At 53.8% G+C, this 16,182-nt stretch overlaps 1 protein-coding gene across 1 annotated transcript in view; it reads right to left on the reverse strand.

The window, feature by feature from the left end:
- Positions 1–4,230: 4,230 nt before the first annotated feature.
- Positions 4,231–16,182, reverse strand: part of TECPR2 (tectonin beta-propeller repeat containing 2) — an 80,402-nt gene continuing 68,450 nt past the window's right edge. The window contains exons 17-19 of the mRNA XM_007455618.1: positions 5,215–5,356; positions 4,703–4,852; positions 4,231–4,382 (exon numbers count right to left, since the gene is read on the reverse strand). Of these exons, the coding sequence (XP_007455680.1) occupies positions 4,231–4,382; positions 4,703–4,852; positions 5,215–5,356 (444 nt within the window). The remainder of the gene's footprint in view (positions 4,383–4,702; positions 4,853–5,214; positions 5,357–16,182) is intronic.

Here is a 16,182-nt window from a genome sequence, read left to right on the forward strand (position 1 = left end):
CCCAGCCGCTCCGCGGCATGTGGGATCTTCCCGGACCGGGACACGAACCCGCGCCCCCTGCACCGGCAGGTGGACTTTCAACCACTGCGCCACCAGGGAAGCCCCTCAGTGATTTTTTTTTTTTTAAGCCACACTGTGCGACTTGTGGGATCTTAGTTCCCCGACCAGGGACTGAATCCGGGGCCCAGGCAGTGAAAGCGGGGAGTCCTAACCGCTGGACCGCCAGGGAATTCCCACATCTCCAGTGACTTTTATGATGAATTTCTGCTGATAGAATGCATGCTCATGGTAGAACACGGATTGTGCAGAGAAATCCAGGGCAGGATGTGGCAGGGGCCCCTCCATGCAGCTCCCAGATAAAGAGGCTGCCCGCCTGCCTGGCAGCATCCCACCACCCAGACAACCACTGCTACTAGCATTTGGTGTATTTTCTTCTGTTTTTCTCTATGCACATATATACATATGTTCAAAATTTTTTTCTATGCGTACTTTTTCACATGACATCAGATCAAATCTAGTATTTAAAAGCTTACTGTAGAGTAAGCATTTCCATATACTGTAAAACATTGTGTAAATAGGATTTTTGAGAAGCCTTTGTTTACTTTGTGATATTTGATTCAGCTAGCGCTGATACGATAAAGAATTGATGTTAGAACTGAGTCTTTAAAATGTGAATTTTATTTATTTTTGGAATAAATAACACACTTACATGGCTCAAATTCAAAAGATACAAAAAGGTACACACTATAGGTGACCACCGTGACCAGCTGCTTGTGTAGTGTCTTTCTGCCCCTCCTCTGCGCCCTGGAATTATGAAAAAGATTTCAAACCCACCAGAAGTTAGAAGAGTACAGCGTGTCCATTGGCACTATCTACCTCTCCCTGTATGTATGATCTCCTACAAACTCACATGATCATTACCACGCCCAAGAGATTTAATGTTGCTATGATAAAACTGCATGACAGACTGCTCAGAACATACATCCCCCAGGAACACACATGCTTTTTAACATCTGCGTATTGTTTCATGAGAGGAATGCTCCCGAATGTCAGTTGTTTTTAGTGTTTCACAATTACAAACGATGCTGCGCTGTATGTTTAACCCTGACGTAGGATTTGTTCTTGAGGACAGGCTTCCAGAAGTAGGAGTTCCGGGACTTGAGAGTTTTAAGGCTGCTGCTGGACCCAGTGGCTTTCCCAGAAGGGCCGTGCCAATGGGGGCTCCCCGCTTGCTCCATGTGCACCCCTGCCCTGGGTGCGCACTAAGCAGTGCCCTTTCATCTCCTTTGTCCATACGTGTGTCTTCAGTGTTCCTCCGACTTGTTTCAACTATTTCCCCTTCTAGTTTTATGCGGGTTTTTTAATTCACAGCATCTTTATATTTTGAAGAAATCAAATCTATATAGTATTTTCCTCTGACTTCTCCCACTACTTTTGAGTTTAGAAAGTGCTTGCCATCCAGAAATCAGATACTGTTTTTTGCCCCCTAGTTTTAAGACTCTTTGATCCACTTAATGTTTATTTTGTCTGAACGGTTAAGTAGCGGGCCGCATCAGTTAACTGTGAAGCCACTGTCCCGTCCTCTCACCTGCGTGCCGCCTTCACCTCGCTAACTCCCCGTGGACCTCGCTGGGCTGCCCGACATCACTGGCTCTTCCATCCACGTCCCACTTCGTTTGCTGGCCCCTGTCATCACTCCTGGCAGTCCTCATCGTTTCTTCTTCTCAAGACGGTGGGGTGGCGTCGGACAGCGCAGGCCTGGAGTCCCACCGAGCTAGGCTCCGATCCCAGCGCTCCCTGTGCTGACTTAGCAAGTTACTTCGCCTCTCTGATTCTCACTGGGGCTGATGGTACTGGCCTCTCAGCGCCCTACTGAGGACGTGAAGCTGCACACATGAGACCCTCACAGCATATCTGGCACAGTCAAGGGGGGGGTGTCTGTGGGTATGAACATTATTTTATGGATTCTTCTCTGCCTCCCCCCAACAAAGAAAATCCCAGTGGGGATTTTGACAAATTGAGTGAAAGCCATAAATGCCTTTGGAAAGGACTCGTGTCTTTCTTTGCACAATGGCTGTGGTTTTCCATCAGGAATGTCAACTGCCTTCCCAATTCAGGCTCTCCTGGAAGTCTTCAGTAAAGCTTGGCCAGCTCTCGACTGAGTCTGACATTTCTTGTTCAGGCTGTTTCCTGGCACGTGACGCATCCCGCTGCTGTCATGAACGTGGTCTTTTTTCCACGTGCTGGTTTCCACTAGGGCACTTCTGGTATCTGGTTTTGTGTCCTGGATGAAGGCTCAGGCCCAGGGTCTTGAGCCCCCAGAGCCTGCCCACAGCGGCCCTGCGCTCTGCCTCACGGTACAGTGTGCTCCCCAGGGCCACCTCTGCAGTGGCACTCCCCCAGGACAGCCCCCGGGCAAACTGGTCACGAAATGACGTCTGCCCACACCCTCCTGGCCGTGGGGCTGGGCTGGGAACACCAGCAGCAGATTCTTTGCAGCACCAGTGGGAACAGCCTTCCTGAGTGCCCACTCAGGGCACCTTCTCACCACTCAGACATCAGGCTCGGCAAAGTCTAGTTTATTGCACTGTCTCAAAGCAGAACTAAAAAAAAAAAAAAAAAAAAAAAAAAAAAAAAAAGAAAGGAAACTGTACAAAGCACTGAGGCTACAAGTAGTTTAAAAGTATCAAACTAACTAGACTGGGTTAATTGCACTAAAGTCCCGTGGGTTCAGGAGAGCTCTGCCATCTGAGGAGCCCGGCAAGGCACAACATACGCAGAAGAGGAGCCCCAGCCAGCCTGCGCTCCCTCTGCTGTCACCAGACTTCTGAAAACACGCGTTCTATAAAAGTGTAGTAGTAAGTAAGGTCTGGGATTCCAGCGTCTTGTCCTCATTTAGGCCTGGAAAACCTCCATCCTCGTGGCTAGCTGGGTCCTGTCAGGGAACAAATCTTATCGCTCTTCACCTGTGGCCTGGGGGCTCCCGGACACACCTGCTTAGTAGAAAACAGGCATTGAGTAACTGGGCCCCAGGCCAAGGGCAGGCTAAAAAAAGCAGCCAGGCTGGAGTCCTTCCGTGGGGCTGCCTCCAAGAGGGAGGGGTGGCGGGCTCAGGGCGGATGCTTGGCTGGGCTGCAGAGTCCTACAGCTCAGATGCCAGCGACAAGGGTAGGCACTGCAGGCCGAGCCCATGGACTGAAGTCTGATGTGGCCTCAGCAGGCCCCAGTTTCAGCCTTGCTGGGCACCCACCCAGATGCCCGCTGACAGTGTCTGGCTACCACTCGCAGCCAGCAGGCAGGTCCTGTGGCTGCCCCACACATCGAGGACACGCAGGACGGTGTCCATCCTCTGAAGCTGCAGCCGAGAACAGTGCAGGCTCAGGATAAACCAGGGGAAGGAATCAAAGGCCTTCCCCTGGTTTCAGAAAATACATTTCTTTTCTAAATTTGTAAGATCTGATTTCAAGTGAGGTATCTCATGTAGGTTTGTAATACAACAAACAAAAAAGGCAAGAATTAGTAGATTCATCCTCTGAAGGTGCTTCTGGTTTTCACGACGTCACCAGCAGCAGGGCTGAGTGTCACCCTAAGACATTTCTATGTCACTAACATGGCTAAGGTTCCCACGTCCCACCACACCTGCCTCGGATACACACGCACACTTCCGTATTCCGGGTCACCCACTGGCCTTTACTGTTCTGCTGGAGGCGAGCCCGGCCCCCTGGGAGCGGGCAGGGAGGGTGTGCGTGGCGTGTGCATGTCGCTATGCGTGTGTCCCTGTTCTGGCACAGCTGGCTTCCCATCTGGTGTGGCCAGCAGGGAATGGGCGCTGGGACCTGTGTCTCAGAGAGGAGGTGGGGGGACTGTGTGGTGGAGACGAAGCCATCCCAGGAACACATTCGGCGGATGGACGGCACTGACCTTGGGCTCCATGGGCCCAGGAGCGGTCAGTGATGGGAAGGTGACCATAGTGCATGCAACTGGAGCAGCCACTGTCCCACTCGGGGACGGCCTCAGCGGGATTTCAGAGGCACTGCTGCTACAGCAACGGCTCCGGACCTCTTGGCCGAAGCTGTGGGTTCTGGAACAAGACGGAAACAAACACGGAGGAAAGCAAGAGCAGGGCGTCCCACCTGGCTAGACGTGCCTGACAAGAGCGGGCGAGGCGCGCCCAAGGGCAAGCAACTCAAAACCGCCCCGTGTCCGCCACACGCCCCACCGAGAGCTCCTTCAGATGACCTCCCACTCGTCGTCCAGGTCCTCGGGGTGGGGGGCGGTGGCCTGGCTGCTCGGGGCGCCGTGGGAGTGGCTGAAAGTCCTAGTCAGCCGCTGCAGGAGGGAGCCGGCGGGGCCCACTGCCCACAGCTCGTCTGACAAGGTCACTGCAGGGACAAGAGCCAGCCGCACACCCGTTACTCCGCAGCCCGGCTCCACGTCTGCACACGCGCTGCCTAGCGGTGGGGCCCCGGGCACCCCCCAACCAGCGCCTCGGCTTCCCCAGCCTTCAAGGGGGCGGCCCGGCACCCCGTCCTCTTCCCGGGAGACCCTGGCAGAGTCCGGGTGCTGCGTGGCCCCCGGCAGGTGTGACCCTGGGATGGGCTCCCGTGTGGGTGAACCAGCCCCGTGGGAGCAGCACCGCCCCAGCCCCCGGCCAGAGCCCCACCGACGCCAGCCACAGGAGCCCCGGCGCCCTGGCACCTGCCTGTGAAACACGTCACGTGCCCGGGAATCTTCTTCCAGTAGTCGCCGGCAGGGTTTCTGTCGGTGACGCCGTACCGTCGGGCGAGATCCCCGTTGGGGCAGCGGGCCCACACGGTCCTGGCGCTCAGGGCCAGCTGGCAGGCCTGCAACCCTGCAGGCAAACGGAGTGTCTGTCTGCCCTTGGCCCCGGCCGCGGAAGGGACGGACCGACCCTCCCCCCAAGCCTGCTCTCCCCCTGGTTGGGCACCGAGTGGGAGCCCAGGGAAAGGATGCCCTCTCTGCAGGGCCGGCGAGGCTGCAAGAGCCCAAGACCCGAGGACCAGAGCCCAGGCGGTCCGGAAACGGTCATCCGACAAGGAACCCCAAGGACACGGGGCTGGCGCTCTGCTTGTGGGGTGCCCACGCTGGGGAACACTAAGGTAGACGCTTGCTGTCACCTGCCTCAGCAGAGCCTCGGAAACAAACCAGGCCCCAGTGTGGCCGCAGTGGCCACCGCCCACCCAGCACCTCTACCTGGCACGTGCTCCCAGTCGGTCCCCACCGGCATCTCCTCGGTGATCCCAACTCGGACGTGCACGTTCCACCTGCTGTCCAGGGCCCACAGCATCTGGTCGCTGGGGCTGGAGTGGACGCTGACCAGGGCGACCCCGGCGGGCTGGAAGCAGGAAGGGCCTTTCCTCAGGGAAGGAGGTGGGCGCACATGATTGCGGAGGGCAGTTCCCGCATCTCCCAGGGCAGCCCGACACGGCAGGAGCGGTGGGTAAGGGGGTGGGGGGGCCAGGCCTGTCCCCAGAGCGCAGCCTCACAGGGATAGAAACGCCCCGAAGACCCAGGCTGAGGGACCTCCCGCCAAGCAGGGAGCCCCAACTCTTCAGTGCTGCATGTCCTGGGGAACAAAGATGGGCCAGGTGACAGAAGAAGGAAAGGACGTGGGGAGAAGACCTGCGGGGCGCCGGGCCAGGGGGGCGGGCTGCCGGGCAGCGACAGACGGCAGGTGCCACAGGGGAAGCGGAGGTGGCCGGGGGCCTGGCCTGAGGGTTCTCACAAGCCCCTGTTCACAGCTTCATGCTCGGAGAGAAGGCAAACGTGGCCCAGTGCTGGCAGTGGGTGACTCTGGGTGGACCTGAGGCTATGGGAGTTACTGAAATCTGCCTACAAGTTTTCCGTTGGTCTGAAGTTTTTCAAAATGAAAAGTTAAATTTTGTAAGTTATAAAGGTAAAAGACACCAAAACATGGAGTTGCCGCTGAGAGTGTTGGGACAGAGGGTCCGCAGGGAGGAGGTGTGTGGACCGGCCCGGGAGCTCGATCAAGGGTGGCTGGGCAGCTTGGGGAGGGGTCAAGGCGGGTGTCTGTGGACGTGGGTCTCGCCACTCATGGCCCCGAGCCCCCCTCTTCTGCTCTGCTTGGCATACAGAGAGGGCCAGGCCGAGAGCCAGGCCGACTGTGCACAGCTGCCACGAGCTTCGCAGGAAACAGGAACCGTCAGGCGAGGAGGCCAGTGAGCCCGCTCAGCCTCGTGTTAGGGGAGGGGTGCCCTAGGCCCAGCATCCCCCCCCACCAGACACACACCACTCTAGAGAGGATGAGGGGCTGCGGGGAGCGGACGGACGGCCCTGCGATCGATCGGCACACCACGCTGGGCACAGACGCGGCTGACACGCCCTGTGTGCCTGTGGGAGATGCAATCGGAACTCATGGGCTCTCTCAGCTGAGGAGCATCCTAAATGCTTTTCAGGCAAGAACATAAGTACTGAAAGCGCTCTCCGCTTTCCCATGACTGGTGTGGCTGTGACTTCTTGGGCTCTACGGAGACGGGGCTCTGTGCCCCTCCCCTGGAATCTGGCCTCTCACTTCTTTGACCAAAACAACATGGCGGAAGCATCCCGCTGGCAGGGCCGAGCCTGGTCTCGAGGAGCAGGCAGCGTCAGCGTCTCCTCTCGGAGCTCAGCCGGCGTGGAGGGGTCTGCGGTGCGGAGGCCCCGCGGAGGGGAGAGAGGTGTGCGGGGCCCAGAGGCCCCGCCGTGGTGAAGCAGGGAGGAGCCGTCCATGCTGGACTCCGCCCGCATCCCAGCCCCAGAGCCCTGAGAGGTACGAGTAGTAAAGCGCTGCTCGAAGCCACGAAGTTTCCGGGCAGTGGAGCAGTGGGAAGACAGAGAAGACACCGTGATGCGGAGGCAGGAAAGAGCCGGCGGGCGGGGAGAAGGCCTCGCAGGGGGAGGAAGGGCCGGGAGGAGGACCGCCACGGGCGGCCAGGGCGGGTCGGCGCCCCTTCTCTCCCCTCTCCCTCCTTGGGCGCCCGTCGTCTCCTGGACAGCTCTGAACCTGGACCCCTCGGCCCCCCGGCCCCACTGCCCGGTTCGGGCACGGTCCTGCCTGCCACCCGCCAGTCACCAGGCTGCCCTGACACTGTGGGACCCCTCGTGCCTGCCCGCCTGCCTCGCTGCCATGTCTCCCGACTGCCCAGAGTACAGCGGGAACTCCTCGGCGTGACGCCCCTGCCTCCTCGGGGCCTCGGCCGGCCTGCCCTTCCCCCACACGCCCTCGTGCACAGGGCAGGCTGCAACCCACCCTGCACAACCCCACACAGCTCCTGGCCGGGGGAGCTACACCTGCCCGGGCTGAGAGGGACATGGACACGAGGCTCCCTGCTTCCCTCTGAGACGGTGCCTGAGCCCAGCCCTTCACTTGTTCTCATCCAATAAAAAGATAGCTTTTTACTGAAGGGTCACACACCTTTAAAAAACAACACAAACCCTAAGTGTACAGCTCGGCGGGCTTTCAGGGCATGAGCGGCTGTCCCCCACCCCCAAACTCGATGATGCGAGGACAGGACTTGAACCTCACTCCCAGGGGAGGCAGCGGGAGGGGCAAGGACATAAGCCAGTTCTCAAAGGACAGGAGAGCAGAAGCAGCTGGAATACAAGCAGGGACGTTGCTGACTGCACATTACGAGGATGAGCAAGGCACCCGTAGGGACACATCCTACGAGGGGTGTCATCCTGCAGCATTTCCCAGGCTGGGTTCCGCGGAAAACCATGCCACCCCCGCAGCTCTTGGATCGGCTGCTTCCTGGACACACACCTCCCTGTGAAGCCACGCGGTCACTTGCTCAGCAAACGCCAAGCACCTCAGATGCTGGGTGCCGGGGAAACCTCCCCTGCAGACAAACCACGCGCCTCTGTCCTCACACAGCCTCCAATCCACTGGGGGTGGGCCAGGCAAACACACCAGGGCTGCGTCATGTAAGGGGGAGAGAGGGGCCAGGGGAACACCACGGCAATGGGGTGGGGGTGGGGGTCCTTGACCCTGCCGCCCCAGCAGGGGCACGCCAGCCTGGATGCCAGCGAGTGAGGAGGGAGAGGCGAGAAGGCAGCAGATTCCGTGCTAAGGGAGGTGTGGAGAGAGGAGTGATGTGAGCGGACACTGCTACTGCGAGGACCACCCTCAGGGAAGCTGGAAGGAGCGGAGTCCCGTGCTGGAAGCCGGTGGAATAATCCAGGTGAGAGACAGCTCGGCTGGGGGCGCTGGGCAGGACCCAGGAGATGCTGTCCCCACTCTGATTCTCAGCACGGGCTGCTCACGCCAACCACCCTGAGGGCCCAGGCCTCGGCATTTGAGATGCCCCACTGGTCACTCTGGTGTCCAGTGGTGGTGGGCAGGCAGGGGCGGGGCTCTTTGAAAACACTTTAATAGGATAATAAAGAAGTGGCGGGAAGGGCTGGGCAGTGGTAGCAAGTGTTACTCAGAGGTCAGGAGGAACACAAAATGAGCCCATTAGCAGCCCCTGGAAGCCTGCAGAGGGGCGGTGGAGGGCACAGCAGGGTCTGTTGACCCAGACTGCAAAGGGTTAAGAGAAGAGGCCACAGGGCAGAACGAGGCTGCTGGGGCGCTGCCTGGACAAGTCAGCTCACGGGAGAGGGAGGGACGCAGGGAGGCGGGCTGTTAAGGTTCCAGGAGGGGAGGAGGGGCCAGTGAGGTCCTGGGGTCGCTGCGGGTGGGAGGCAGGGAGAGGGGCAGAGGACTTCTTCCTCAGAGAAGGTCTTGTCCCGGGAGGGGACAGGAGGCACAGAAGAGCTGTCAGGCGCCCCCGCCAGCCCCACATGCCGCCACCATCCTCTGGGACACTGGGTCACAGCCCTGGCGATGTTCTGTGTCTTTTCCAGGTGTCTCAGTCACCCGTGTGTCCTGAAGGACAGTCAAACAACAGGTCCCGAGGAGTGTTCGTCTGATAAGGCGGAGAGAGGAAGGAGGTTCTGGAAACTCACTGGCTGGTGCTTCCCCACCAGCCGCTCGGCCATCATCTGTCTACCTGTCACTGCTCACCCCGCCCACCCATCACCGCACCGGCCCATTCGTGCCTCCACCGACCTCCCACCAACCCCAACCATCCAGCAGGTGTTTGGCTGAGCGCCTGCCCCGTGCCAGGCACTGTGCTGGGTGCTGGGGATCAATCTTCTTGACTCCTGGATTTTCAAGTCTGGTGAGAGACACGTCGTTAATCAAACAGTCACATGAGGACATGTAAGGCTGCCACAGGTAAGGGGAGCTACAGCGGTGAAGAACGTGCTGCTCTGAGAGCACGTACCTGGGGTCAGACAGGCGGTCAGGCAGGGCTGCCCTAGGAGCTGTCGGCGAGGTGAGACTGAAGGATGGCCAGGAAAGAACCAGGAGAAAAGGGCAGGGAGGTGTGTGCCGGGGGGCAAGAGCGTATGCACAGGAGGGAGCGCGGCCTGAAGGGCCGAGGCTGGAGCGGGCAGGGCAGGGCCGGGCACCACCTGCAAGGTCGGTCTCCTCAACAGATCCCAGCAAGGTCTGCTGGGCCCCCTGAGATCAGAGGTGCTCAGACAGAGAGAGGTTTGGAAATGTATCCGAGGTCTGATGGCAAGAAACGACGCAATGAACAAGAGGACCTCCCAGCCGAATCGAGGACTCAGTGCAGGTCAGACAGGCACACCACCCTGGCCTCTGGGAGAAAAGGCCGTACGGAAAAGACAGGGAGATTCCATGTCACCCACCCTCTGCCACGCCGAGAGCTCCTGAACTCGGCCCGAGAAATGCTGCTTCACAAAAGTCAACTGGAACAAATTCCAATGACCTTACTCCCAGAGGTCAAGCAGGGCCAAAGTGCCAAGAGGGGGCTGAACAGGAAGCAGCTGTGAAGACTACTCCTGCCCACGAACTGGCCATTTTCAAACTAGGAAACTCGCTCGTGCTGAACCCCAGAGCCCTCCCTAGGGAAGATGGGTAAGGCCAGAGTGGTTCTCAAACCCTGGAGTCCCTGGGACTCGTGGGGGACCTTGTTAAACTGGCACATTCCTGGGCTTGGGGCCAGACCTTCCACATCAGACTTCGGGGCTGGAGCCCAGAAGTGACTAAACAAGCCCTCCTGCTGTGCGCTACCTTCTGTGAGACAGTGCTCTACACTGTGGAGTGGACAAGGCAATACTACCCAAAGCAATCTACAGATTTCAATGAAATCCTGACCAAAACCCCAGCTGGTATTCTTACAGAAATGCAAGAGATGATCCTAAAATTTGTATGGAATTACAAGGGACCCCGAACAGTCAAAACAATCTTGAAATAAAAAACACAGTTGGAAGACTCACACTGCCTGATTTCAGAACTATTATAAAGCTACAGTAATCAAACAGTGTGATGCTGACATAAGGATAGACATATAAATCACTGGAACAGAATTGAGAGTTCAGAAATAAATCTATACAGCCAAGTAACTTTTGACAAGGTTGCCAAGATCATTCAATGAAAAAAGAGTAGTCTTCAACAAATGGTGCTAGGAAAACTGGACAGCACACACATAAGGGAATGAGGCTGGACCCTTAACTCACATGGTATATAAAATTAACTTGAAATGGATCAAAAATAAATGTAAGGGTTTCCCTGGTGGCACAGTGGTTAAGAATCCGCCCGCCAACGCAGGGGACACGGGTTTGAGCCCTGGTCCGGGAAGATCCACATGCCGCAGAGCAACTAAGCCCGTGAGCCACAACTACCGAGCCTGCACTCTAGAGGCCACAAGCCACAACTACTGAGCCCATGTGCCACAACTACTGAAGCACAAGTGCCTAGAGCCCATGCTCTGCAACAAGAGAAGCCACCACAATGAGAAGCCCACGCACCGCAACGAAGAATAGCTCCCACTCACCAAAACTAGAGAAAGCTCACGCGCAGCAACGAAAAACAAAAACGCAGCCAATAAATAAATAAATAAATGGAAGAGCTAAATCTGGCAATGGTTTCTTAGATATGGCACCAATAACAAAAAAGATAAACTGGACCTCATCAAAATTAAAAACTTTTGTACATCAAAGGACACCATAAAGAAAGTGAAAAAACCCATAGAATAGGAGAAAATATCTCCAAATCATATATCTGATAAAGGTCTAGTATCCAGAATTAAAAACTCTTTAAAAATCCAACAACAACAAAAATAAAATAAAATCCAATAACAAAAAGACAACTGAACTTTAAAAAGGTCAAAGGACTTGAATGGACATTTCTCTGAAGACGTACACATGGCCAACAAACATATGGAAAGATGTTCAATGTCATCAGTCATTAGGTTAATATAAATGAAAACCACAGTGAGGCATCATTTCACACCCACTAGAATGGCTAAAAAAAAGAAAATGGAAAACAAGTATTGGTAAGGATATGGAGAAACAGGAATCCTCATATATGCTGCTGGGGATGTCAAATGGCGCAGCTGTTGTGGAAAACAGTTTGGCAGTTCCTCCAAGGTTAAACATAGAATTACCATACGACCCAGAAATTCCACTCCTAGACATATACCTAAGGAATTGGAACAGATGTTCAAACAGAAGCTACACGGATGTTCACGACAACACTCTTAACAACAGCCAAAAGGTGGAAACAACCCAAATGTCCACCAACTGATGAGCGGGTAAACAAAATGTGGTCTTATCCATACAACGGAATAGTGTTCAGCAATAAAAAGGAATGAAGAGGGCTTCCCTGGTGGCGCAGTGGTTGAGAGTCCGCCTGCCGATGCAGGGGACACGGGTTCGTGCCCCGGTCCGGGAGGATCCCACATGCCGCAGAGCGTCTGGGCCCATGAGCCATGGCCGCTGAGCCTGCGCGTCTGGAGCCTGTGCTCCGCAACGGGAGAGGCCACAACAGTGAGAGGCCCGCGTACCTCAAAAAAAAAAAAAAAAAAAGGAATGAAGTACTGATACTGATACAACATGGATAAACCTCAAAAACATGATGCTCAGGGCTTCCCTGGTGGTCTAGTGGTTAAGAATGTCTTGCAGTACAGGGGACGCCGGTTCAGTCCCCGGTTGGGGAACTAAGATCCCACATGCCATGAGGCAACTAAGCCCACGCCTCTCAACTAGAGAGCCAACGAAAGATCCCATGTGCTGCAACTAAGACCCAACGCAGCCAATAAATAAATAAATATTTTTTTTAAAAATGATGCTCAGTGAACCAAGCCAATCACAAAAGGCCACATATTGTATGACTCCACTTATATGAAACATCCAGGAGAGAAATATCCATACAGAGAGAAGGCAGATTAGTGGTTGCCAGGGGTTGGGGGGTGGGAGGAATGGAGAGGGACTGCTACTGGGTGCAGGGCTTCCTTCTGGGATGATGAAACTGCTCTGCAATCACACAGTGATAAAAGTTACACAACGTTGTGAATGCACTGAATGCCACTGATGGTAAATTTTATGTGTATTTTACCACAATTTTTTTTTTCTTTTAAATAAATTTATTTACTTATTTATTTTTGGCTGCGTTGGGTCTTCATTGCTGTGCTGGACTTTCTCTAGTTGCCGTGAGCGGGGACTACTCTGTTGTGGTGTGCGGGCTTCTCTTATTGCGGAGCATGGGCTCGAGGCACGCGGGCTCAGTAGTTGTGGCATGTGGGCTCAGTAGTTGTGGCATGTGAGCTCAGTAGTTGTGGCTCGCGGGCTCCAGAGCGCAGGCTCAGTAGTTGCGGCGCACGGGCTTAGTTGCTCCACGGCATGTGGGAATCTTCCCAGACCAGGGCTTGAACCCGTGTCCCCAGCATCGGCAGGTGGATTCTTAACCACTGCACCACCAGGGAAGCCCCTACCACAACTTTTTAAAAAACAAAAAGTAGACAGGCCTTGATTGTGACAATGTACTATCATTTTTGCAAGATGTCATCATTGGGGGAGACTGGGTAAAAGGTACACAGGGTTTCTATGATTTCCTACAAATGCAAGTGAATCTGCAGTTTTCACAATAAAAATCTCAATGAGAAAAAGCAGCAGGCAGGCTAGAATTTTGGTTTATTCATATTCAAAACTTCATAAAAATTGGGCTTCCCTGGTGGTGCAGTGGTTGAGAGTCTGCCTGCCGATGCAGGGGGCACAGGGACACGGGTTCGTGCCCCGGTCCTGGAAGATCCCACATGCCGCGGAGCGGCTGGGCCCGTGAGCCATGGCCGCTGAGCCTGCGCGTCCGGAGCCTGTGCTCCGCAACGGGAGAGGCCACAACAGTGAGAGGCCCGCGTACTGCAAAAACAAAAACAAAACAAAACAAAAACTTCATAAAAATGAAGAAAAGAAAGAAGGATGCAATTTGTAAAATGGAATAAATAAGGAATTTAAGATTTAACATCATTTGGAAATGCTCAAAAATTATGTATAATCTTGGTGTGCTTCCAAAGTCTGTGAGACAGTGTGTGTGTGTGTGTGTGTGTGTGTGTGTGTGTACGTGTGCAAGTGTGTGTGTGTGGGTGTGCGCCTGTTCCTGCTTATTTTTAAGTGTCCTTTAAAGATGAGCTGCAGTGCGGGTGATGGGGAGGGAGCCACACCCCCTTTCTGGAAGCACCCAGATCACAGCCACCAACCTGCTTTGATATTTACAAATCAAAGGGGCTGCTCATGACTGTAAACACCCCATGTTCTCAAAAGATAAGCACTGTTACTCATTATTATGAACAAGTAACACCAGTGTTACAGGATACACCATTACTCTCTCCCATTAACTGAGAGACTCTCCACAATTTATAAACTGAGATCTTGACTAGACATGATGCTGAAGTTAAGGGGTGAAGTTTTCACGTGATGGACTGTTCCCAAACTGGGACTCCAAAGGTTCTGCTGCTGTGCGCACTGGCCTGGGGGCCCAAAGTGACCGTTCTCAGGTTAAGGGATTCATCTTAGCTGCCAGATGCAGCAAAAATACAGCTGAGTTTAGATAACATGAACTGGAAATGTGACAGGTTCTGTGTTTCCTGGAATCAAGACAAGCTTGTTTTCGAGTTACATACAGTACTTGTTAACTCTGACTCCAAGCTTCTCGTCTCGTATATTCCCCCAAGAATTCGAACTACAGTCACTAAATTAGTTGTGGTAAGACCACACCACACACTCTGAAGACCACACATACAGATGGCCAAAAAGCACATGAAAATATGCTCAAAATCACTAATTATTAGAGAAACGCAAATCAAAACGACAATGAGGTATCACCTCACACCGGTCAGAATGGCCATCATCAAAAAGTCTACAAACAATAAATGCTGGAGAGGGTGTGGAGAAAAGGGAACCCTCCTACACTGTTGGTGGGAATGTAAATTGGTGCAGCCACTATGGAGAACAGTATGGAGGTTCCTCAGAAAACTAAAAGCAGAACTACCATATGACCCAGCAATCCCACTCCTAGGCATATCTGGAGAAAACCATAATTTGAAAGGATGCATGCACCCCGGTGTTCACTGCAGCACTATTTATAATAGCCAGGACATGCGAAGCAACCTAAATGTCCATTGACAGAGGAATGGATAAAGAAGATGTGGTACATATATACAATGGAATGTTACTCGGCCATAAAAAAGAACAAAATAATGTCATTTGCAGCAACATGGATGGACCAAGAGATTGTCATACTGAGTGAAGTATGTCAGACACAGAAAGACAGATATCATATGATATCGCTTATATGTGGAATCTAAAAAAAGGATGCACATGAACTTAATTACAAAACAGAAACAGAGTCACAGATGTAGAAAACAAACTTGTGGTTACGATAAGTTCGGAGATTGGGATTGACATATACACACTACTATATATAAAATAGATAACTAATAAGAACCTACTGTATAGCCCAGGGCACTCTATTCAGTGCTCTCTAATGGCCTGTATGGGAATAGAATCTAAAAAAGAGTGGATATATGTATATGTATAACTGATTCACTTTGCTGTACAGAAGAAACTAACACAGCATTTGTAAATCAACTATACTCCAATAATAATAAAAAAAAGACCACACACTCATAGGATAAATGACTCTGGTAATCACAGACAATGGAGAGATACAGCTGATGGCTCTGGTCACCGTTTACCTGCCCTCCGCCGGTGGCAGCTGAGGCAGGCAGAAGTGTGCAACCCAGAAGTCGTCCACCCCTCCCTCAGCTATTTTCACTAACATTGGTTTTCTACCCAATTTCGTGAGACTGCAAGCTTGGCCCCTGTGGTGTGTGGCCTCAGTTGCTTCAGGGGCCTCCGAACTGGTCTCCATCCTATCTGGGGCTGCAGGATAGTCTGCGCTGGGCATCTAACTGTCTTGCACTGTTGGCCACGGTCCCTGCTACCTGCAGGGTAACCCCCACCCCCCACAGCCCTGCACCCTCTCCCAGCAGCACCCCCTTTCTGGCCTCACGGCTGGCCAGGCCCAACAGCGCTGGGCTTTGGCTCTAAGCAAACAGGACTTTGCACCCCACCTCTGGATTCCCCTTTGCAAGACTGCTGCGAAAACCCTCCCTGCTCACAAACCGCCTGCTTCACTGGCCTCCTGAAGGACCCCCTGCCCCATCTCCCAGCCCAAAGGGGCTCCATCCAGGCTCATCCCACCAGGCCTTCCCCAGTGTGACCCTATACCCCACTCCTCTAGGGGCTGGGCAGACTCGGAATCCATCACGCTTTTCCATTTTCACAGCCCGCAGAGCTCCAAGCGTGGCTGGCCTCATAGAGCCTCTGCTCAAGAAACCCTCATGCAACTGGCATATCGGGGGTCAGCAAGGCTCAGGAACCCCACGTGAGGAGAGGGAGGGCAGCACAACCAACTCCAGCTCAAGAGAAAACACAGCCTCTTACTAAAAAGCTCTGGCTTTTCTGAATCAAGGCCTCACCAAAACCAATTTGGGGCTGGAAAGGATGCAGGAGACCGGCTAAGCCCAACCCCCTCATATCCTGGGTGAGAAAACTGACAAAACTAAGGCTGAGAAGTGAGGGTCCTGCCCATGGCTCTAGGGCTCAGACCAGAGTTCTCCAGACTTGTAGCAGACTGAGCCTTTGTCCCAAGGCACACACACACACACACACACACACACACTTCCCTCAGCCAGAATGTGAATAAATCCAGGAGAAAAGAAAAAAAATAGAAAAATTTGCAGCCAAAGGTAATGTTTATCTAGACAGATCCTTCTGGTATGGACTTTATGTGACCTTGGATAAAATTCAGCA

This window comes from Lipotes vexillifer, unplaced genomic scaffold, assembly GCF_000442215.2.
Source record: "Lipotes vexillifer unplaced genomic scaffold, Lipotes_vexillifer_v1.1 scaffold584, whole genome shotgun sequence".
NCBI lineage: Eukaryota > Metazoa > Chordata > Mammalia > Artiodactyla > Lipotidae > Lipotes > Lipotes vexillifer.